This window comes from Pseudorca crassidens, chromosome 8 (genome assembly GCF_039906515.1).
Source record: "Pseudorca crassidens isolate mPseCra1 chromosome 8, mPseCra1.hap1, whole genome shotgun sequence".
Classification (NCBI taxonomy): domain Eukaryota; kingdom Metazoa; phylum Chordata; class Mammalia; order Artiodactyla; family Delphinidae; genus Pseudorca; species Pseudorca crassidens.
In genome coordinates, this window is record NC_090303.1 from 78869201 (window position 1) to 78892632 (window position 23432).

General features: G+C 39.9%; 1 protein-coding gene across 5 annotated transcripts in view; it reads left to right on the forward strand.

Moving 5' to 3' along the window:
* Positions 1-21941, forward strand: part of PTPRZ1 (protein tyrosine phosphatase receptor type Z1) — a 165267-nt gene extending 143326 nt beyond the window's left edge. For 3 of the 5 annotated variants that reach the window (XM_067746840.1, XM_067746842.1, XM_067746844.1), the window contains 15 exons: positions 795-815; positions 983-1079; positions 3279-3361; positions 4919-5053; positions 5598-5732; positions 6771-6934; positions 8542-8677; positions 10092-10238; positions 13451-13544; positions 13868-13941; positions 15974-16102; positions 16553-16699; positions 18312-18454; positions 19252-19387; positions 20977-21941. In XM_067746840.1, the coding sequence (XP_067602941.1) occupies positions 795-815; positions 983-1079; positions 3279-3361; positions 4919-5053; positions 5598-5732; positions 6771-6934; positions 8542-8677; positions 10092-10238; positions 13451-13544; positions 13868-13941; positions 15974-16102; positions 16553-16699; positions 18312-18454; positions 19252-19387; positions 20977-21117 (1782 nt within the window). In that variant the 3' untranslated portion in view covers positions 21118-21941. The remainder of the gene's footprint in view (positions 1-794; positions 816-982; positions 1080-3278; positions 3362-4918; positions 5054-5597; positions 5733-6770; positions 6935-8541; positions 8678-10091; positions 10239-13450; positions 13545-13867; positions 13942-15973; positions 16103-16552; positions 16700-18311; positions 18455-19251; positions 19388-20976) is intronic. The other 2 variants (XM_067746841.1, XM_067746845.1) reach the window with 1 other exon arrangement.
* The last annotated feature ends 1491 nt before the right edge of the window (positions 21942-23432 follow it).

Consider the following 23432-nt stretch of genomic DNA (forward strand, 5'->3'; position numbering starts at 1 on the left):
TGCTGACGAATCAGATTTATATTTAAGTTACATACTTTCTCAAAAATTATAAAGCTTTCATGTCATTACCTTAATATGTACTAAATAATTGTAAATTCCAAACTAATATATTTAGATAGAAGACATCCCTGGGAAGAATTTTAATTCATTTTAAAAGAGAAATGGCAGAAATAATTTTTCTCTACCCATTGAAGTTTTATTTTAATTAAAAAGAGGTCTACTAATTAAATATGTAGAAAGTAGTACTATCTAAATTTTGTTTTCAAAAGACATAGTATATATGATAAAAAAAAATTTCAGGAGATTTCTAATGTTTTGACAGCTCTAATAGGAAACCTAATAGGAAACCTAATAGGAAACTGTTTACTCTTTAAAATTACTCAAAATAAACAAACAAAAAAAATGTACTACTAATTCAGTTTTAAATAGTTCTATCATGATCAAATACAATTATATTTGAATATTAGTAAATCTGCCTAGTATGTTAAAATGTGTCATCAAGTATGTGGTTTTTCTCATCAGCATTTTAAAAATTCATCATATTATTATACCACTGTCCCCTTTTAAAAGTGTTATTTTTTTCCTTTTACATAATGTTAAGGTTCCCAGCTGTTAGAAGTTTTGATTTGCATGCAACTGTTTGAAACATTCTGTTTTGTTAGTATTTGACAAATGTATTTATTGCATGATCATGGTTTTCCATTGTAAACCTAATATGAACACTTTCTTTTCTCATTTGTCGTGTGCTGTGGAATTTGATTTCTTTACTTTTTTGGCATTCATTCCCTCATTAGACACTGAAAGAGTTTTACCAGGTAAGGCATTATTTCACTGCATTTTCTTTTAGCCAAGAAATAGTTGTAACATATAAAAAAAAATTTTTTTGGATAGATTGTTTTGTTTTTGTCTTCTGTAGTATATTTTAAGGCACTTTGTTGGAAAGGATGTGTGTTAAAACGTTATGCGTACAATTTCTTTACAGGAGGTGCAGAGCTGTACTGTTGATTTAGGTATCACAGCAGACAGCTCCAATCACCCTGACAATAAGCACAAGAACCGATACATAAATATTGTTGCCTGTAAGTATATCCTTCACTCAACTCTGACTTGTTATCATTGTCGTTGTGGTGCTTTTAGTTCACTGTCCTGAAGTCCTCTGACAGCAGACCTCGGTGTAGCTGTTTCAGGACCTTTGTATCAGGGGATGAGACTTGCGTTAGATAATACAGAGTGTTTTACCACTCCAGTTTAAATACATTCTGCAATGAATGACATCTGTTTCTTTTGAACAAAATAAACTCATATTTTAATCCAGTCCTTTCTTCAGACCCCATGGCCTGTAAATCTGTCCTTATGGTTTTCTGTCATTATTTATACTCCATAGTCCTATTTTGACTGGCGATCCCCCTACTTGATGTGAATTTACTAATAAAACGGGATTTTCTTTAGACTCTATTTTTTCCTTCTACCGTTTTCCCTCCTCTCTTGCCATTCTCCCCTGGGGTCTGATAAAGGGTTAATTGGATTCATTCTTTTTATTTCTGCTCTCCCTTTACTGCCTTAGCTGACCTCTCTTTTTCTCCTCCATGAGCAGCTTTCTGGCTCTTTTCTTTAGGACAGGTTTACCTATTTTTTTGGATGAAATTAGCATGTTTCTTCCGTCTTCTTGCAGCACTTCTTATTTACATCTGTTCCCTTTTATTTTCCTTTATAGCCCCCTCCATTTCTTGAAATTCATTCTTCCCCAAAACTTCAACTTATATCCTTTCTTATATATTCAGTGGGCCTTCCTAGATTCATGTGAACATGGTATTACCAGCTTGGTTATTTAAATTCTGGTTCCATTCTAGTTTCTGGAATGGGAATTTTTATGATCACAGTTCTAAGTAGTTTGCATGGATGCTGTCTTTTTTTCCCCACAAGGTTTACACCAGTCTTTCCATTTTGATAGAAAGTTCTGCTTCATGTTTGTCTTTCTCAACAGAAGCAGCTATCCTGCTGCACATAAAAACTCAGTTGCTTCTTGGACAGGGTGAAGTGGTTGTTAGACCATTCTCTCCACAAGCTAAATAGAAAATACCCGCCGGCTAATTAAGAAGCAGATAGAGATTAACATTTGTTGAACACCTACTATGTGCCTGACACTGTGAATTCGTCATTTCATTCCATCCCTGAAATAACCTGGCAAGATAGAGGTAATAACAGTCCTACTCTGAGATGAAGAAAAGCAACCCGGAAAACTTACCCAGTAATACCCTTCTGAAAATCTGAAAACCAAAATGCAAAAGTAGCCTGCCATCCAAACCCTTCTTTCCATGGCCACACATCTATTTCTGCCTACCTTTCCTGCATCTTTGTGAACTGCTAATGTCACCAAAGTATTATTATCCCAGAACGTCTCTTTAACTTGTCATAGTTTGGTCTGTATTCATTTCTTCATCCTTGAAAAAAAAAATAGTCTGCCCAGTGAAATCCCCAAGTGTCCTTCTAGTGACACTTTCCTTTCTTACTATGCAATTCCTCCAAATATAGTTTCTCTGTAGAACTGAATTTAATCCCAAATGCCTCATTTCAACACATTTAATTATGACCATGCACCATGTATAAGTTACCACGGTTTTCATCCCCTCTTCACTGACAGTACCGGATCCGTGTCCTCCGTTCTTGGGCAGTCGTTGCCCTGCCTCCCTTTGCAATAGCTCCTCTTTGAGGTCCTCCATTGAAAGAGCTGTTTGCTGTAACCATTCATGGAAACTTTCTAGACTCCTTCTGCTTCCTTCTCTACTACTTCTTCCACCATCAGCCTCCTGTTCAGAGCATGCATGCTGCCATCCTTCCTGAGCTTTCTGACACCCCCATCACTCTTCTCTCCCCTTCACTGGCTGTGCAGTGTTCACAGCCCCTGTATCCACCTTTAGAAACCCATCTAAGATGCCAACTTCAGGATTCAACCTCTATGAAAAGGTTTATTTTCATCCCAAACCAATACAGTTTCTGTCTTCGTGTCCCTCTAGGATTCTGCACCTCTCTCTTGACACCGGAACATTCCTCTCTGTGTATATGTCCATTCTCACCTTCCACACTGGAAACCTTGAAAGAGGATTTTGTTGTATTTCTCTTTATTTTTGTCATCTCTGTATCCTCCGAAAGCTGACTAAAGTAAATGATGTTTGCACTGATTTTAATTGTATTTGATAAATTATTATGTAAATATAAATGAACTTTATGCTGAAAAGCAGTTCATGCTATAGTGAAATATTTTCTTTTTTTTATTACAGATGACCATAGTAGGGTTAAGCTTGCACAACTTGCTGAAAAGGATGGCAAACTGACTGATTACATCAATGCCAATTATGTGGATGTAAGCATGTTTCAACTGAAATTTTATGAAAATTATGTTAAACTATGAATTTATTATACCATGGTATTGTACATAGAATAGTAATAAGTATTAAATGAAAGATAGTAAAAAATACAAATTAGTAGTAAGAGATCCCGTAGCTAAAAGTTTTCAGATTGAATGGCATTCAAGCTATTGTACTTGGTTCATCTCCTGGGTGAGGGAGGGAATTCAGGCTGAGAAATTACGTTCAAGGTAGGATGTATATATTCTGATAGTTTTATAGCTCCTTAGATAAGAGGGGTAGGATCAGTGCTTATTTGGAATGTCCCATAGCTCCTAGCCCATTACTATGTAGGTAGCAGCTGATAAATAAATTTTGACTGAAAAATTCTCAGGGTAGTACTGGCTAAAAGGCAAACACATGATTTCTAAACCAGTTACCAGCCTTTATAATCCTGGGCCCTTCTCAGGATACCCAGCTTTGTGAAACTTACTGGAGATCTCCAGGGACTGTAGACCACTGACTAACTTACTGGTTTTTTTCCTGTGGTCAGTTGAATGCCAATGGAACTCAGTTATTTTCCTGACACTGACCTTGCAGTCTAGCAGCCTTCAGGTTTATGCTGTTTGGAACAGTTAATTCAAAGAAGTGAGTAGCAAATATAAGTATACAGTAGGCTTGTTGTAGGCAACCACGTCAGGCTTCCATAGTAGGAAGTGTGCATGTCAGATTGAATATGAGCTTTGGAGTTAGAACTGGTTCTGAATCCCAGCTCTGCCATTGGCTAACTGTGAAAGCTTGGAAAGCCACTGAACTCCTCTGAGCTTCAGTTTCCTATCTCCAAATCAGGGATGATGCTTCCATTTTGCATATAAATTAAGGATTAGGGTTAATGTTTGTAAACTATCTTGGCCAACAGTGAGTAATAAGTGAAGGATAGCTATTAATGATTAGCGTTGCTCAGTGCCACCAAGGAGAGGGTAAGGAGAAAACACCAAAGGTTTCCTGACTATTATAAACAGCTGAGCCCTAATGCCTCAAACATATTTCAAAGCAGCACAATTAAGCACCAGATGTCAAGCATAGTAAACAGACTTGGATTAAATGCACTTAGACTAGAGGTGCAGAGAATAGTGGTTGTGTCAGTGCAAAAAGAACTCTTTTTTTTTTTTTTTTTTTTTTTTGCGGTACACGGGCCTCTCACTGTTGGGGCCTCTCCCGTTGCGGAGCACAGGCTCCGGACGCGCAGCCTCAGCAGCCATGCCTCACGGGCCCAGCTGCTCCGCGGCATGTGGGATCTTCCCAGACCGGGGCATGAACCCGTGTCCCCTGCATCGGCAGGCGGACTCTCAACCACTGCGCCACCAGGGAAGCCCAAGAACTCTTTTTTTTACAAAAATTATAACTAAAGAAGAGTTGCTGTCTTTGCTAGTACTAGTAAGTTTCTCTAGCTTTGAAAGTTTTTTTTTTTATGGTTTTCTATTATAGCAAAAATCTCCTGATCTTAGAAACTGAGCAGATAAAAATGGCATACAAATTTGTCAGTAAGAAACATTTGTCATTTGTTTCTTCAGGGCTACAACAGACCAAAAGCTTACATTGCTGCCCAAGGCCCACTGAAATCTACAGCTGAAGATTTCTGGAGAATGATATGGGAGCATAATGTGGAAGTTATTGTCATGATAACAAACCTTGTGGAGAAAGGAAGGGTATGAAGGTCATCTATTATGCCATCCCCGAGATAGTGATTAGAAATGCTTTAAGTTGCTTTTGATAGAGTCAGCATTAAAGTCAGGGAAGCTAATCAGCATTCCTTTCAAGTAAGTATGACAGCTTAAGGGAAACTGTTAAAAGGTCAAAAAGTTTCGCTGTAACTCAAGCTACCTGCTATTTAAATGCATTCTTCATTCCGTAAGAAAAAGCAAATGAGGTTCATTGAAAAGCGATGCAGAGTGAAGTAGATTTTAATTCATGGGAGCTGGATTCTAGTCCTGGCTTTATAGCGACTCAGTACATCTGGCCTCACTTTCCTCATCTGAAAGGGGGGAGTTTGAATCTGATCATCTCAAGTCTCTTTCAGCCCTGTAATTCTCTCTCTGCTCTCCTCGACAGCAAATCTGCAATCACTTAGAACAGAAAGAACGTGTTTAGAAGAATGAGGGAGTCATGGTATCCAATCTTTACTGATTTCAGGGATGACTTACACTAAGCATTTGAAATATGAAAAGAGCATCTTGACTTTCTCTTTTGCAGAGAAAATGTGACCAGTACTGGCCTGCCGATGGGAATGAAGAGTATGGGAACTTTCTGGTCACTCAAAAGAGCGTTCAAATGCTTGCATATTACACTGTGAGGACTTTTACTCTAAGAAACACGAAGATCAAAAAGGTGAGTGCACAAATGATGGCTATCATCCATTGAGTAATACATCTCAATCCTTTTTTAAGAAAACAGGTGGTATAACCGAAACAGGGTAAAAATACAAATAATTAAAGGCGTTAAGAGTTCTTATCACGGGGCTTCCCTGGTGGCGCAGTGGTTGGGAGTCCGCCTGCCGATGCAGGGGACACGGGTTCGTGCCCCGGTCCGGGAAGATCCCACATGCTGTGGAGCGGCTGGGCCCGTGAGCCATGGCCGCTGAGCCTGCGTGTCTGCAGCCTCTGCTCCACAACGGGAGAGGCCGCAACAGTGAGAGGCCCGCGTACCGCAAAAAAAAAAAAAAAAAAAAAAAGAGTTCTTATCACAGCTACGCCTCAATCCCAAAAGTTTCTTCCAAGTCTCTTAATGCCAGATGTGGCTTTAGCACCATATTGGTCATGGTGCCAATGGTTGCAGTGATACAGGAACATAAGTCCCTGCCCCATGTGATAACTGCACATCCAGCTGAAAATAGTGGAGACTGAAAAAGGGGAGGAGAAGAAAAAGAGCAAGTTATAAGTCAGGGTTCCTTAGAAAAACATATATCTGTATGTAGATATATATGTATGTGTGTATATATACATATATTTAAAGAGAGAGAGAGGGTGTTTTAAGAATTGACTCCAGGCTGGAAATTCAGGCAAGATTTCTACGTTGCAGTCTTTAGAATACCTTCTTCTTCAGGAAACCTCAGTCTTTGGTCTTAAGGCCTTCAACTGACATCATGGAGCAGAATCCACCTTACTGGAAGTCTTACTGATTTAAACGTCAATCACATCTAAAAAATACCTTGACAGTAACATCTGGTGTGACAGGTGTTTGACCAAACTACTGGCCACCATAGCCTAGCCAAGTTGACACATAACGTTAACCATCACAAATGACAGTGTACCTTTTTAGCTTCATTATGAACCACCAACATCAAGCTATGAATCCTGAGTTGATGTTTAAGGACCCCGTATGTGTGTGTTCCTATAATTAGCTGATTAGCTGTCTGGTCTCTTCCAGGGTTCCCAGAAAGGAAGACCCAGTGGGCGCATGGTCACCCAGTACCACTACACTCAGTGGCCTGACATGGGAGTGCCAGAGTACTCGCTGCCCGTACTGACCTTTGTGAGAAAGGCATCCCAGGCCAAGCGCCACGCAGTAGGCCCTGTTGTTGTCCATTGCAGGTGAGTCTCAGCGCCAGGTTTCCAAGCCCATAGAATTGCTTATGCTAACAAAAAGGGAATCAGTGGAACAAAGGTTTTGCCAAAGTGGGAATGATTTCACAAACTGAGGGGCATGAAACGTTGGTGACTGGGAAGTGAGTGTGCCAGACTCAGGACTGGATTGCTGAATATTTCAAAGCACGAGGTATTTCTATGAGGTATAATATTCTGTTTGATTGGTTAATTGGATTTCAGCTTATTAACTGTGTGAAGCAGGCAGAACAACGTTTTGTCATTAAACTAGCACTTGTTACAACATAACGTCGTGGGATAAAAATGCTTAAGACACAACCCCTGTTCCTAGGAGTTAATAGTCTATTGTAGACTTAATATGCCAGGTTTACGTTAGAAAAACCAAAGTGCACAAAGTATGGGGAATTTAGCAAAATATTTCAAGTTGTTTTTAAACAGTTTGGGGTCAAAACCCCATTCTCATTTTCCTGAGTTCTGTCTAATATAGCCTATTGAACGTGTAATCAATTCATCGTTGCCCAGGTACTTTAATTTCCAAGACTGGGTGAGTGAATAGAAATAATGATATTTCAGAGAAGGAGAAAAATGCGTTAGAGGCTTTAATTTAATATTTTTCAGTTAAAACAAAAATAGCAGTTACTGTTTACTGCGTGCTGACTCCTGTGCCAAGCTTTCCGACCACAAAAGTCAAATTCATTTCTATGTGGAGTACTTTTGTCAAAGCGGCGTCTGTGTTTTTACAGAAACAACTGTTTTCCTTTGATATGCAGAGTATCTCACACATTCTAATTACCTATCTCAGGAGTTATCCTCAAAGTCTGAGAGACCTATCTTGAGTTTTTTATCTGCGAGCCCGAGGATAAGCTGAGGGAAACAGGAAGATGCAGGAAAAATAGCTGTGAAGGTCAGGGATTGTTTCCTAGCGAATGGAAAAGGCCCAGAGCCTTGTGCAGAGCGGGTGCTAATTCTTCACTCTAGTACTTCCTACTCGTCAGAGCATTTGAAAAGAATCCCTGTCTCTGAATTCTGTCCCTCCAGTAGAGGCTTTGAAGAAGTTGCTAGATAATGGCCCTTTAGAAATGACTGAAGTTATTCTTTATTCCTCACCATCTCACTGAAATGATATTTTCAGCTGAAAGCCTGCGCAAACTCTTTTTTTCCATTAATGTGGAAACCTTTACAAACATGTTTACCTGACAATACAGACCCAGAGACCTTGTCTTTTCAGAGTCTGGTGAGGCTGATGCTTTCATTCTTCTCAAATTAAATGTCTATTTGCTATACTCTGATACATAATATTTCCACTGTATAATGTATAACGAATAATAACTGTAATTGAAAATAAAAACGTCTCCAACAGGAATAATCAGATTGCTTTGGAGTTTGACCTGTAAGCAAGAAAGAAAAAAGAGAACTTTGTTTGCTATTTGAAGCATTATGCGTAACTCCTAAGCTGCTTACTGTCTTGCTGAATTACTTACTAAGTGGCTCATTTGCTTGGAGAAGGATATTAATTTACAGGACAGCCGGGAGTGACCAATCCTCAAATGTGTTTTATGTTGACATTGAAGTCTCTTTCTCTGTGTGCTTTTCAGCGCTGGCGTTGGGAGGACAGGCACATACATCGTGCTAGACAGTATGCTGCAGCAGATTCAACACGAAGGAACCGTCAACATATTTGGCTTTTTAAAACACATTCGTTCACAAAGAAATTACCTGGTGCAAACCGAGGTATGATAAAAAGGATAATGTCCTTTAGCTAAGGGTTGGAAGTGTCCCTAAACTGCTGGATAGACCAGCGTTTGTATTACCAGGTGCGTTCGTCCCATGGGGCTCCCTGTGATTAAAGTGCTACACACCGGGTGGCTTAAAACAACAGAAACGTGTTGTCCCCAACTTCTGGAGGATGGAAGTCCAAAATCAAGGGGTAGGCAGGGCCATACCGAATCCTCTAGGGAAGGATCCTTCCCTGTCTCTTCAAGCTTCTGATAGCCTCATATTTCCCTGGACTTGGCAGCCTAACTGCCTCCTTCTTCACACGGCTGTCTTCCCTCTGTGTCCGTGTCTGTGTCCAAATTTCCCTCTTCTTATAAGGACACCAGTCCCCACCTCATCTTAACTAACTACATCTGCATCGACTCTATTTACAAGTAAGGTCACATTCTGAGGTCCTGGGAGGTTAGGGTTTCAGCATATCTTCTGCGGGGGCGGGAGGCGTGCATAATTCAAACTATAACACCAGGTACTTGCACATAAGTCATGGATGGACCAGCTAAATTTTGTCTATTTTATGACCAAATGGGGAATATCTTTAAAATGACACTGGTCACAGGCAAGATTCAGAAAAAGAGTAAGTGGATCAGTCAACCCTCATCTCCTCGTGCTGAATCCTCAAGCTTTTCCTGCATGTAATGAATGAATGGATTTATTCTCATATTTAAATAGTATGAATTATGCTCAAATTATTCCCTTTTTTAAGCCCAGATCGTTTACCCCTATATGACACAGGACAAACTCTGCATACCTGTATTTTATTTTCACTATTTCTAAATAAAAATGGATTTAAATTGAAAACTATGTATGGCAGCTTGAAAGCAATAAGAAACATATGACTGAGTGGGCTTCCACACCAAACCAACCAAACTTCATTCCATCGAGGAAATGACATTCTAGTCAGATAAGACGAGGAAAGAGTCCCATACGTGAAATGGAAGATAACTGTTAAAAACTGTATAGATAATTGTACTAAATTATATATGACTGGCTAAAAGGAGAACTGGAATGGGGAGAAGGGAAGACCCATCAGAAGTAGAGAAGTCAGTGCAAAATGTGGAAGAGGGTCTCAGGTTTGAAGGATGAGCAGAGAGGGCATTGCTTTGCCTCCCCAAATTTTCCAGTGATCTCCTTCCCTAAACGCCAACGCACAAGAAATAAAGAGGTGAGGGATGGAAAGAGTTGTATTGTTTCTGGATGACCACCTTTTCCTCCATCTGACGTCCTGCCAGGACTGGTGAGCAATCTCCGTGGGTCCTCCCTTCCATCTTGTAAAACGCTTTTTGTCCATCAGTGGAAGATACTACTTTTGTACCTCAATACATATAAGGAAAACCTGAGGTGATATCCCTGTTTGTCATTGCTTTGCCAGGAACAGTATGTCTTCATTCATGACGCACTGGTCGAGGCGATACTTAGTAAAGAAACTGAGGTCCCGGACAGCCACATCCACGCCTATGTTAATGGGATCCTCATTCCTGGACCAACAGGCAAAACAAAGCTAGACAAACAATTCAAGGTGAGTTCTCTCAGAAGCCCCTCTCTTGGGTGTCACCACAGGTTGGAATGTTCCTGCATCTCCTCATTTGAGTGGACAAAGACATGTGGACAGGCTGAGCGCTCTGTTGGCCCAGTGGCTTTGTTGTGTTCTTTACAACAGGCAACAAAGCCACTTGGCAAATTTCAAGAACCTTAATTTTGAGTAGTGAGAGGGAAAGTTCTCAGAAACCCTAGAAATGCAGACGTGGTCCAGGAAAGGAGGGCACAGAACAGAACAGGAGGAACAGGCAGAACTTCTAACACAGACGGTGTAAGTGCTCTTCTCGCTTTGAGAAAACCAGACCACTTAACCACGAGTGCTGTGCTCAGGCTGCTTGTGCTGCTCTTTGAAGAGTCTGTCTCACTTGAAATCCCCAGACTAGAATAGGCCATCCCACAAGAATAGCTTCTTCAACCCCAGTTTCTCCCACCCACCCTGTCACAAGGACGTCGGCTAGACAGGGGAGCATGGTTTGTTCAATGTTCTACCTCTCACAGCTTAGCTCTCTGATTTCCAGAAACCAGTCAGCAAAGAATTCAGAAAGCAGTTGTTACCAGACCTGCCTGCGGAGATAGAGGGATTTGCAGAGCTGTCATCTTCCAGAGGAATGAAGGCTGCGTTATTTTGTTCCCCATTATTTCTATACTAACCTTCTCAGGGTTGCTAGAGAAACAGGGCCAGTTTCTGAAGAAGGAATGTCTAGGAAGAATTCAGAAGGCCCTGGAAAAACCCAGGAGAGTTAACAAACCTCAAGATTGAAGTTTTTTCTTTCTTTTCCGCAGCTTACAACATAGAAGATGTAGTCATGAGTTCCCTCTGGCTTTTTACCTTTTCATTCAGCACCTTTTGTGCTTTGGGAGGAGTAAGAGACAGAGGAGGGGTGGAAGCTGAACTTAGAAATTGCAGACAGGAAAACAGAAATGTTTTATTCAGCCAAACTTAGCTGAGTCATAAAGGAACACTTTAAGGAAGACAAAGTGCACAATACAGCTTCCAGAAACAGATAATAACTATAAAGCATTAATGTGATGTTGCTAGGATGGCTTTTTTCTAAGTTAAAAATATACATCTATTACCCGTTTTCTTATTTAAATATGATTTACCCCATACACAATTAAATTAATAAAAGAATTGATATCGCTTATACTGGACAATTCAGGATCAAAATGGAAATATCAATTATGAGATCAGAATCTAATTTAAAAACAGAGACATTTGACTCTGTTTCCTGTTAACATCCTAACTAGGGAAATTTGGAGGGGTGTGTGTGTGTGTATACTGTCCTATAAGAAAAGGTATTTATTCAAGTTTACCCATAGAAAAATGTCCTTGAAATGAATTGCATGTCTATTTATTCAACAAATATTTATCAGAAACCCACCTCAGCATTGAAAAGTAAAGAATCAGGACTTCCCTGGTGGAGCAGTGGTTAAGAATCTGCCTGCCAATGCAGGGGACACGGGTTCGAGCCCCGGTCCGGGAAGATCCCACATGCCGCAGAGCAACTAAGCCTGTGGGCCACAACTACTGAGCCTGTGCTCTACAGCCCGTGAGCCACAACTACTGAGCCCAAGTGCCACAACTACTGAAGCCCATGCACCTAGAGCCCGTGCTCTGCAACAAGAGAAGCCACCACAGTAAGAAGCCCATGCACTGGAACAAAGACCCAATGCAGCCAAAAATAAATAAATAAAAATTTATTTTTTAAAAAAAGTAAAGAATTGAAAACACTAAAACAATACTGAAAAATAAAAAATAGAAATGTTTTGTACTGTATATGAAAGACTTTTTATGCAAATATAATAATTAATATTGAAAAACAGACAAATGAACCAGAGGAACCATGTGCGTATGGAAATTGTTATATGACAGATATGACATTACAAATTGGTGAGGAAAGATGGATTAATCAATGAATGATATTAGGACAATCTCCATGTAGAAACAAGTACAGTTAGGTCCCTACCACACCTCAAACACCGAAATTATTCAAGATGGATTAAATACCTAAACATGAAAACAAATTTTTATAACTATTATAAGAAAATATTGGAAAATATCTCTTGAGGACTTCAGGGTAGAGAAGGACTTCTTAAATTAAAATGTTAAATTACAGAAATCTTAAGGAAAAACTGAATTGGCTGTAAATGTCTGTGTGATTAAAGAGAACAGAGACATTTGCAACTTCCTTAGCAGACTGTAGATTCACATTTAATAGCCAAAACCCCCTACAAATTAGTAAATGAAAATGAAGTAGAAATATGAAAAGGCAATCATCAAAGAAGAAGTAACTAAAATCAACAGTTTCACAATAAGTGAGGAAATGCACATCAAAACTGGGATAGGGGCTTCCCTGGTGGCGCAGTGGTTGAGAGTCCGCCTGCTGATGCAGGGGACAGGGGTTCGTGCCCCGGTCCGGGAAGATCCCACATGCCGTGGAGCAGCTGGGCCCGTGAGCTATGGCCGCTGAGCCTGCGCGTCCGGAGCCTGTGCTCCGCAACGGGAGAGGCCACAGCAGTGAGAGGCCCGCGGACCACCAAAAAAAAAAACAAAAAAAAACAACAAAAAAAACTGGGATATACTTTTTTCATCTGTTAGCCTGTCAAAAGTTAAACACCAGTGACTCCTACTTCTTTATAGAAACCCTCACATGTGTGCACATTAAGAAATATACAAGGGCTATTCATTGCTACAAAGTTTGAAATAGCAAAACATTGGAAATAACCCAAACATTCACTAACTGGGGAATAGATAAATAACAAGTAGATAATTCGTGTGATTGAGTACTAAAATAATGAATAAAATCCAACTATATGCATATATATGTGCACACACACATACATACACACTCACGTGCAATTTATCTCCCAGCTGCAGTGTGAGATTTAGGTAGAGAAAATGGAGGGCACACACCATAGAGGAAGGTTCCTAATGCTGCAAGTCAAGCTAGACATCAAGTCTTCTCTGCTTATTTTAACCCTCCTGGTATAGAATATAGAACATAGATGTACCAGGGAGTCCCCCAGAACAAGTTTAATTCAAGGAATTCTTGGAAAATAAGTCAGATATATTTATATTCAGTATCTTATCTTTGTTGAGTCTCCTGTGTATATGTGTGTGTGTGTGTGTGTGTGTGTATTTGAGGGGCTTAAATGAAATAATCTATATTTTTCCTTGACACCCTTTCTCAGCTCCTGAGTCAATCAAATATACAGCAGAGTGACTATTCTACAGCCCTAAAGCAATGCAACAGAGAAAAGAACAGAACATCTTCCATCATCCCTGGTAAGCTATGTTGAATTTTGGAAGAAAAAAACCCCCCACTTTTTAAATAATAGAAGCCTTGTAGATAATTTGACAATAGTTGTACATCTTGGAACAAAAACAATACACTCATATTTTTCTAATCATGCCAGATAATATAACTTAACAAGGACTCTTAAACCTTGAGGTCTTCGTCTAGAAGTGCAAAATACATAGAAAAACTAGCTTAAAAGTCAAACACACTCTACTTGCAAAATGCAGCTATGTTTTGCCATTTGCAGGGGCGGGGAGGAGATACAGTGCTAAGAGCTTACTTGTTTATGATGAATGTTCTGTATTCCCAGTGGAAAGATCCAGAGTTGGCATTTCATCCCTGAGTGGGGAAGGCACAGACTACATCAATGCCTCCTATATCATGGTAAGTCAGAGAGCCACTGGGGAGACTGCTGCAGCTTGCGTTATCAGAATCAAAACCAGAGTGGGGGGCTTCCCTGGTGGCGCAGTGGTTGAGAGTCTGCCTGCCGATGCAGGGGACACGGGTTCGTGCCCCGGTCCGGGAAGATCCCACATGCCGCAGAGCGGCTGGGCCCGTGAGCCATGGCCACTGAGCCTGCGTGTCTGGAGCCTGTGCTCCGCAATGGGAGAGGCCACAACAGTGGGGGCCCGCGTACCACAAAAAACAAAACAAAACAAACAACAAAAAAAAAACCAGAGTGGGCTGCCCAAAGCAGTGACTGGCAGATACGGGAGGCACCACAGGTGGACGTGAGTCGTATCTGATGACTACAGACTCACAGCCCACAGCAGCGATAGAATCACAGCATTCCTTGATGTTTTTATGTGTGCTGGGACTGGAGAACTCTTAATCAAGACAATGAGTAGATGTGGGAACCAAACTCACCATGAGTAGATACAAAACATCCACTCACCCTTCTAAGCAGCTCCATTTCATTCACCAAAGCAGATTCCCTGCAGACCCAGGATACACTAGCGTTAGCAAAGTCCAGTCTCGTTCACATTACCACTCCAGGTTTGCAGCACGGTTCTCACCCTGCAAACTGGGCTCATTTGGGGACTTGGATTTCTAAAGATACAATACTTTCTTTCTGCATTTAGATCTACTATCAGAGGGATGAGTGCTTTAGTAGCTGTTGTGTGACCTTCATTTCCATTTTAGGTCAATCAATCACAGACTTTGCCTTCAGATGAGAGTCCTAATCCCTGTGCCAAAATCACTGTTCTGTTTATCTAGAAAATACTAAGGTATATCCATGCAAGAAACAGGGAGATGAGTGGAGGTGGCATCTAAAAGCATGCCACACTTAAAATAGGGGCATCTTAATACTATAGGAAGCAGATATTTTTACTCAAAAATTGAGAATGGGTTAAGAGAACAAATATAAATATTGCATTGTGTGCTGGTTAGATAGAAGACAGACTGTTCTTGTCAAGAAAATAATTAAATGCTGGAAAATATTACCTACAAAGCTTGCCACATTACATCTGAAGATTTACAAAATAGGATGAATTTTTACTTACCTGGAATGACTTAAGTGGGATATTGACTGAAGTTGCAGGATAAACTAGAGTCCTTTCAAGGTCTCTTCACATCCAAAGAATCTACAAGTAACCAGAAAAACATTTAATTATGTACAACCTGCTCATTCAAATCCGAATATATGAACTTAAAAGTTTTCTGCTTCTTAAACAAGATTGTAACCAAAACAAAGTAAATTGAGTAGAATTCTACTTGATGAATAAATGAAGCTAAAGCTTAAAAAATAAAAAATGAAAATATTCCACACTTCATATGAGCCCATGGGGGATAAGAATGCAATCTGAGAGATTCCATTGCAGAAGGGGCTAACTGAGCCATGATTTTGGTAAGCAGTAATGTGGAAATCATGATTAATTCAATGGCACCAGCTTTCAGGTTTCTGCAGCAACATTTGCAAGGTGCCCGCCCCCCCACCCCCCCTCCTCTCCTGTAGAGGCAGCCAGGGTGTAAAGGTATCCGGTTGCCAGTAGGTGTGAAATTTAGCACTCTGCCATTGGGACTTGTGAAAAGTAAGAAATATAAAATCTCTAGATTTCCTTTCTATCTAGTGTGAGAGACATAGTCCAGAAGCCATTTTTGTTGTCTCCTCCTAGAGGTGATAGCTGGGTAAGCTTGGGCACAGCACTTAATTTCTTAAGCTTCAGTTTAATCGCCTATAAAATGAAGATCACATTCCCTTTGTCATAGTACTACTGTGAGGAATAAAGGAAGAAAATGTTTAGTGCTATACCTGGCATATAGGAGGTGTCTGTAACATTGGCTATAATAATCACATTATTATTTATAGATACAATCCACAAATAAAAAGACAGTAACCATTAACCTATAAATGTTTTTTGAATGTTTAAAGTCACATGCCAAGGCTCTTTCTGTGTTCTCTTTGGTTTTGTAGGGTTATTATCAGAGCAATGAATTCATCATCACCCAACATCCCCTTCTCCATACCATCAAGGATTTCTGGAGGATGATCTGGGACCATAACGCCCAGCTGGTCGTTATGCTTCCAGATGGTCAAAACATGGTAAGTCCCTCAGGTCATTTTTGGCATGTTCTTTACAGGGTAGGTATCAAGACACAACCACCAGAAGTCCAGCATACAAAGAATGTATTTTTTTCAACCAATAAACTAATATTGAAGTTGCACCTTGTCTATTATTGGACTTGGTTTGGATACTATATCCCAGGTCTGAAATTGTTGAATGACAGTTTTAAATAAAAGTAGGCTGAAATTAACTTAAGTATTTATTACGCTGTTAAGGAAATTAGAATTGCAATCATGAAGGAAGTCAGCCCATATGTTTCTATTTACATTTTTTAAAATAAAAGTTGTTAGGATATTTTAAGAGTAAATATTGAGATTCAAAGAAAAATTTGAGTTGAATTGTCTATGGCAACCAGTTAACTTCGTTTCGCAGTCTGATTTAAACATTTTATTAAAATCTAGAACCTTCTTTGGTTTTTAATCCTCCAGGCAGAAGATGAATTTGTTTACTGGCCAAATAAGGATGAGCCCATAAATTGTGAGAGTTTTAAGGTCACTCTTATGGCTGAAGAACACAAATGTCTGTCTAACGAAGAAAAACTTATAATGCAAGATTTTATCTTAGAAGCTACCCAGGTATGGACATAGTTTAAATGACAAACTTTTCATCTTAAGCACATGTTAAATATATGCCAGTTTAAGAATCTCTCCTAGAACTAAAAAGAAGGAATCTGATTTCTTGCAAATTGAGACCGATTACCCAAATAATAAATTTTACCTTACTTGTCATTTTCGTTTGCAAAATCTTATAGAATCATTAAACAATTAGCCATCACTAAACTCCACCATCCCTGACTTCTACACACACAGGAAGTCAAAGATTTGTCTTTTACTCCAAAGCAGTTGCTGATAGAAGTTAAGCTGAAAATAAACAGAGTAAAAAAATAATTTCATTAATCCTAATTCTCATGTTTTAAGGCAAGTCCTTACCTTGTATTCTCCTAAATAAAATGGGAAAAATATTACCTACCAAAAAAAGCTTACTGCTCTCTACTCATGTACAGAGGGTTATTAAGTGAAGAACTGCTTTGAAAACATGCAGTGCAATGAACTAGTGTTGTTTTACTAGACTCCTGATTACCTACAAGGCACCAATTTTAATTCTTTGTCAATAACTGTTTCTATGATTACAGCACAGTTCATAAATTATTGCACAGCTCCTGTGAAAGACTGAAAGATGCTAATAGTGATGAGTAAAGCATGTGAAATTCAGAGGACTTTCTCAATCAGAAAAAAAATAAATCATGTTTTAGATGGTTTAAATGTTTCACTTTACCCTAATTCTGAAACTGGTAAAACATATAGGGTACATAAGAAGATTGAGTATTCGCTAGAATATTTGACCAAAACTTATAAAATTGATAATGCAAATACATTGTTTTCTAAATGTTTTATAGTTCTGCCTGAAACTGATGTTTTATATTTTGTGAGTCAAGGGTCCAATTTTATTATTTTTGTGTGAATAACCATTGTTCCAGTATCATTTATAGATCAACAATACCAGTTCAGTCATAAATCAAATTTTTATATATGTATAAGCCACTTTGGGAGACTGGGGATCAGAGATTTAAGAGATTTAAAGTCACACAACCTGGTTTGGTCACTTAATAAGCAAGGATCAGAACTGAGACTGGAGTGGAAACCATGTCTCCATCCTCCTTACCAGCATTTCCCACACCGTGTCAAGCAATCTTATTCTTCCCTTAGTTAAACCTGAGTAATGCTGGTATTTGAAGAAATCTATGCTATTTTTTTCTTTTTTCTTTTTTTAAATTTAAGTATAGTTGATGTACAATGTTATATGTTACAGGTATACGATATAGTGATTCACAATTTTTAGAGGAAGAAGTCTATGTTATTTTTAAAACTAATTTTAAAACTGAAGATTTCTTTTTGTAAGTTTAAATTTATCGGCACAGATACATCTTTGTTTATGATTTGATTGGCAAGATAAGCCCACAAACAAGGTTTATTTTTGAATAAAAAAGAGATCACCTCTGTACCTGGCAAATGTGGTGTCGCGGCAGTTTCTCCCTTCCATGGTGGAGGACAGGCTGCAACTACTGCTGCTCACTCACCGTGTTTCTTGGTTTTATCGCCTTCCTATAATTCCTGACTATCCTCAATTCATCTACTCACCAACCAATATGACACTTTCTAAAACAGTAATTTTTATCTCTTCTTATAGGATGATTATGTACTTGAAGTGCGGCATTTTCAGTGTCCCAAATGGCCAAATCCAGATAGCCCCATTAGTAAAACTTTTGAACTTATAAGTATTATCAAAGAAGAAGCTGCCACCAGGGATGGACCCATGATTGTTCATGATGAGTAAGTTCCACACTTTAAATCAATTCACACCTGACATTCTCTGTGTGTATGTATATTTCTGTGGTCTTTGTACTAACCTAATACTTTGGACCAATCGTGAATTGTTTAGCCAGGGTGGCTTATCTGCTTCTCGTGGACAGGATTAACACAGAATAGTTTTGGGGGTTTTTTCCGCTTCTCTGGGAGCTCCTGTTGAAGGCAGAAAATGTGTGCCTGATCACAAGCATCTGCTGTTGCATTCTACACTAAGAACACTTTGTGTGATGAGTCAGTGTTTTAGAACTTGAATTTTCAGCTGCTAACCAGCGAGGCGTCTCTCAACCATTGGCTTCCTGGGATAGGAGTAAAATTGATATATTTTTTATTTACCAGAAACAGGAATTTTATCCAATAGATCTTTCCAAGTTTCAGTTGTGAACAAATAAAAAATGCATATGCTGGAATTATGTTATATATCAATACATATTATATATGATGCATATGATAATATTACATAATATATATTATAACCTCAGTCAGATCATTTTGATTTACTGCCAACCCCTTCCATAGTATAAAAATAAGAAATGTGTCACCAAATATTGAACTTCTATAAAGTGTCTCATTAGTAATATCATGAACACTCCCCAGTGATTCGAAGTAGACCACAGTTCCATGCACTATAAAGGAATGAGACAATTTATTAAAAATTTCAGTGTTCTTACTGCAAAATTATCAAGGCCATGTGCTCTGTGAGTTTCAGATGTGAACATGTGCTGCATCTGAATGGAGTCTTTGTTCCTTCCATTTGTTTCCAGGCATGGAGGAGTGACAGCAGGAACTTTCTGTGCTCTGACAACCCTTATGCACGAACTAGAAAAAGAAAATTCAGTGGATGTTTACCAGGTAGCCAAGATGATCAATTTGATGAGGCCAGGAGTCTTTGCTGATGCTGTAAGTAATAAAGCAGCGAACCAAACTTTTCTCATTAGAGCACAAGTCACTTTCTAGAGGCTACCAAAATCGTTTTGTCCTGTATCAAAAAAGATCACATTGATAATGTTAGCATGTAGTTTTCAAGCTGAATTATGTTCAGTTTGCAATCCATAGAACTGGAACAATAAACATTTGAAGTTTAGTTTCCAGAAAATTGATGGATCAAAATTTTAAAATTTCATTGTGTGCCTTTTGCAAGACTTATTGTAATTCTGAAACGTATCCTCAGTAGAAGCACCAACTAATCTGATTTATCCAACAAAATAAATAGTTATTTTCCCGGGGTTAGGGCTCTACATAGCCTCAAAGAAGAGTCAGAAGATAGACTTCAGCTGTTCACCTTTTTCTCAAGCCAAATTCATTTTCTGAACTTAAGAAGTAGCTAATTCTGGGGATAGTTTTGAAAAGAGAGAGAGAGGGAGACACTCGTACAATCAAGAAAGAGCATAGCACATCTGGAAAAATGTCTCAACTCTGAGAATAATTTGGAAGTTTTTTTATTATAGAAACAAGAGCTAGAAAGACAATAGGGAACTTTGTGCAAATGCCCCAGTGGGAGAAGCTTAGGTGGATGCAGAGGTCATAGGCTCACTTCCAGCTTCCTAGTCTGGGTACGTGTAAGGGCCTTATAAAGGGTCCATCTTCAAAGCTCTAGCCCAGACCAGCTGCCAGAGAGTAAGGTAACCCTTGTGCACATGCACTTCAGAGGAGCCCTTATTGAAAGTCTCATTCAGGAGAGTTGAGTTGTATCAAGCTTGTCTTGTATGAAATTGCTTTCGGCGGACTAAACTTATACCCAGGTTTCACAAATGCATTTAATGAGACGTGTGGTCCTAATGATTTTCTACTATGGAGCCAGCCACTTGTTCACGTCCTTTGCAACTACCTTCCCCCACCTCACCATCCCCAAGTTGGCATCTGTAAGAGAACAACTCCTTTATTCTTCTGTGTGTCTCTACCATGAGACCACAGCAGGGTACACAGGCACACACTCTCCTTCTCACCAAGCAGGACATAAGACCCGTCGGGCTGGTAGAGTGTGAAGGATACTTGGTAAACAGTGGGTCTTGTGAAAGGCCTGCATTCCTCATGAGTTCCTGGGCTGACAGTGCAGTCCTGAGACCTCTTCATAAATAGACAAACCCAACAGATTTTGTAACAAAAGGAGAAAGGAAAATGAATAACTTAGTGGGTTACAGGAGCCTAGTGCCAAAAGGTTTACACACAAGTTGATAAATCAGTATCAGAACCTCATCACATCACCTTCTGATTCCATGAAGTAAATGAGTAAGAATGGAGTGCTTACCATTGGCAAATGTAGTGGGCCAGTGTTCTAGGTCAATGAATGTTGGCTAATTATAGAGCCACTTTAAACTTAATCAGAAAGAGACATTAATACGGATGGGGTGCCTCTGCTGATTATAACAGAGCCCTTAACACGCCTTTCTATGACAGTGGCAAAGGGTGACTAAAAACCTTGCTTCTTTTTACAAACGTATGTCTTCAGCGAGCTTTCTGTTTCTGACCTCCCATTCTCTGTTCTCCAGGAGCAGTATCAATTTCTCTACAAAGCAGTCCTCAGCCTTGTGAGCACCAGGCAGGAAGAGAATCCGTCCACCTCTCTGGACAGTAATGGCGCAGCGTTGCCTGATGGAAATATAGCCGAGAGCTTAGAGTCTTTAGTTTAACATGGAAAAGGGTGAGAAGAGTCCACATCTGGACATTGCTTTCCTCTTTCTAAAATTAGACAGGAAAATTAGTCCAGTTCTTCTGTTATCTGTTTACTTCACATCACCTGACAGTAACTATCATGGCATAGGATTCTGCTGCCAAGTTTACATCATTAACAATGTGTGCCTTTTTGCAAAACTTCTTGTGATTCACTTATTGTGTTTAAACTAAAATGATTGAAATTTACCGTATTTCTAAGAATGGAATTGTGGTATCTTTTTTTCATATTGATTTTAACAGAGAATTTCAATTTATAGATATTAGGAATTCCCAACTACAGAAAACATGTTTGTTTTTAGTGTCAAATTTTTAGCTGTATTTGTAGCAATCGTCAGGTTTGCTAGAAATATAACTTTTAATATAGTATACTGTAAATAAAACACTCTGTTCCCTATGATATTCAACATTTTACAACCACAGTATTCACCTAAAGTAGAAATAATCTGATACTTACTGTAAATACTGCTCTAGCATCTCCATGGACCAAATTTATATTTATAATTGTAGATTTTTATATTTTACTACTGAGTCAGTTTTCTAGTTCTGTGTAATTGTTTAGTTTAATGTTGCAGCTCATCATCTGGTCTTACTCTGTGAGTCTTCTGATATTGTTTTGTGTTGTGGTTAACTCTGTTTTAGCATGTAATTTTAACTTTTATGGAAAATAAAAATACATTTGTTTTGAAAGAAGATGTTTTTATGAGAATAACACCTTACCCAACATTGTTTAAATGGTTTTTATCCAAGGCATTGCAAAAATAAATATAAATATTGCCATCAATTTGTGTTTGCTTGTGGAGTGCTGAGGCATGTGTAGCAGAAAATTGTGGACATGTTCCCTCTGAGATTATGGACGTGAAAGAAGGTTGATGGGATGGGACAGTGTATAGAGCTGATTCCCAAACTGTGCCTTAAGGCACACAGGAAACTCACAAAACTGAAGATTTTTGAGGACAACACAGCAATGTGTACTGACACTACACAATTACTACTACTAAATTATTTGGATCTAACTACTTAATAAACAGAACCATTATGTATTTCCTTTGGTTTAGGGGAGCTATGAAAATGTTACTCAGAAGCTGAGGGCATGATGTACCAAGAAATGTTGGGAAACTGGTTTAGAACCAAGCTGGGAGTTAGAAGCAGGCAGATTTGCCAGCGAGGGAGAAGCTAAGCTGGTTTGGGAGACAAGTGGGTGAATGGACAAGGACCAGGAGGTCCTAACTCCCAGAGTGGAAAAAGGTAAGTCCTAGGTGACAATCCTATTGTCAGGATTTAAGAGCTATGTGGAGGTGAAGGGCAGGAAAACAGGGAATCATGGGTAGCAAGCCTGCTCTGATACTGGAAGCAGTCCCCTGCCTCAGCCAGGAGTGTTTTAGAACACTGCCCGCAAAGGGGGCACCAGTCCCCAACAATGCCCAGGTCAGTGCCTAAAGCGGGAGGCCAGGAAAAGTTTTGTTGAAACCAGTGGTTCTCAGAGTATGGTTCCCAGACCAGCAGCATGAGAAAAACCCAGGAACTTGTTAGAAATGCAAATCCTGGACTTCCATCCCAGATCTAAAATATCAGAAACTCTGAGGTTGGAACTCAGCAATCTATCGCAAGGTGCTGGGCTTCCCTGGTGGCGCATTGGTTGAGAGTCCGCCTGCCGATGCAGGGGACACGGGTTCGTGCCCCGGTCCGGGAAGATCCCACATGCCGCGGAGCGGCTGGGCCCGTGAGCCATGGCCGCTGAGCCTGCGCATCTGGAGCCTGTGCTCCGCAACGGGAGAGGCCACAACAGTGAGAGGCCCGCGTACCGCAAAAAAAAAAAAAAAAAAAAAAAAAAAAAAATGTATAAGTTTCTATTTTTAAGTTTCTATGCGGGCCTCCCACTGTTGGGGGCCTCTCCCGTTGCGGGGCACAGGCTCCGGACGCGCAGGCTCACCGGCCATGGCTCACGGGCTTAGCCGCTCCGCGGCATGTGGGATCTTCCCGGACCGGGGCACGAACCCGCGTCCCCTGCATCGGCAGGCGGACGCTCAACCAATGCGCCACCAGGGAAGCCCTATGTTTCTGCCTTTCCTTTTAAGGCGATAGTCATGAGGGATCTTCCCACACCGGGGCACGAACCCGCGTCCCCTGCATCGGCAGGCGGACGCTCAACCACTGCGCCACCAGGGAAGCCCAATGTTTCTGCCTTTTTAGCTTTCCTTTTAAGGCGATAGTCATGAGGGATCTTCCCACACCGGGGCACGAACCCGCGTCCTCTGCATCGGCAGACGGATTC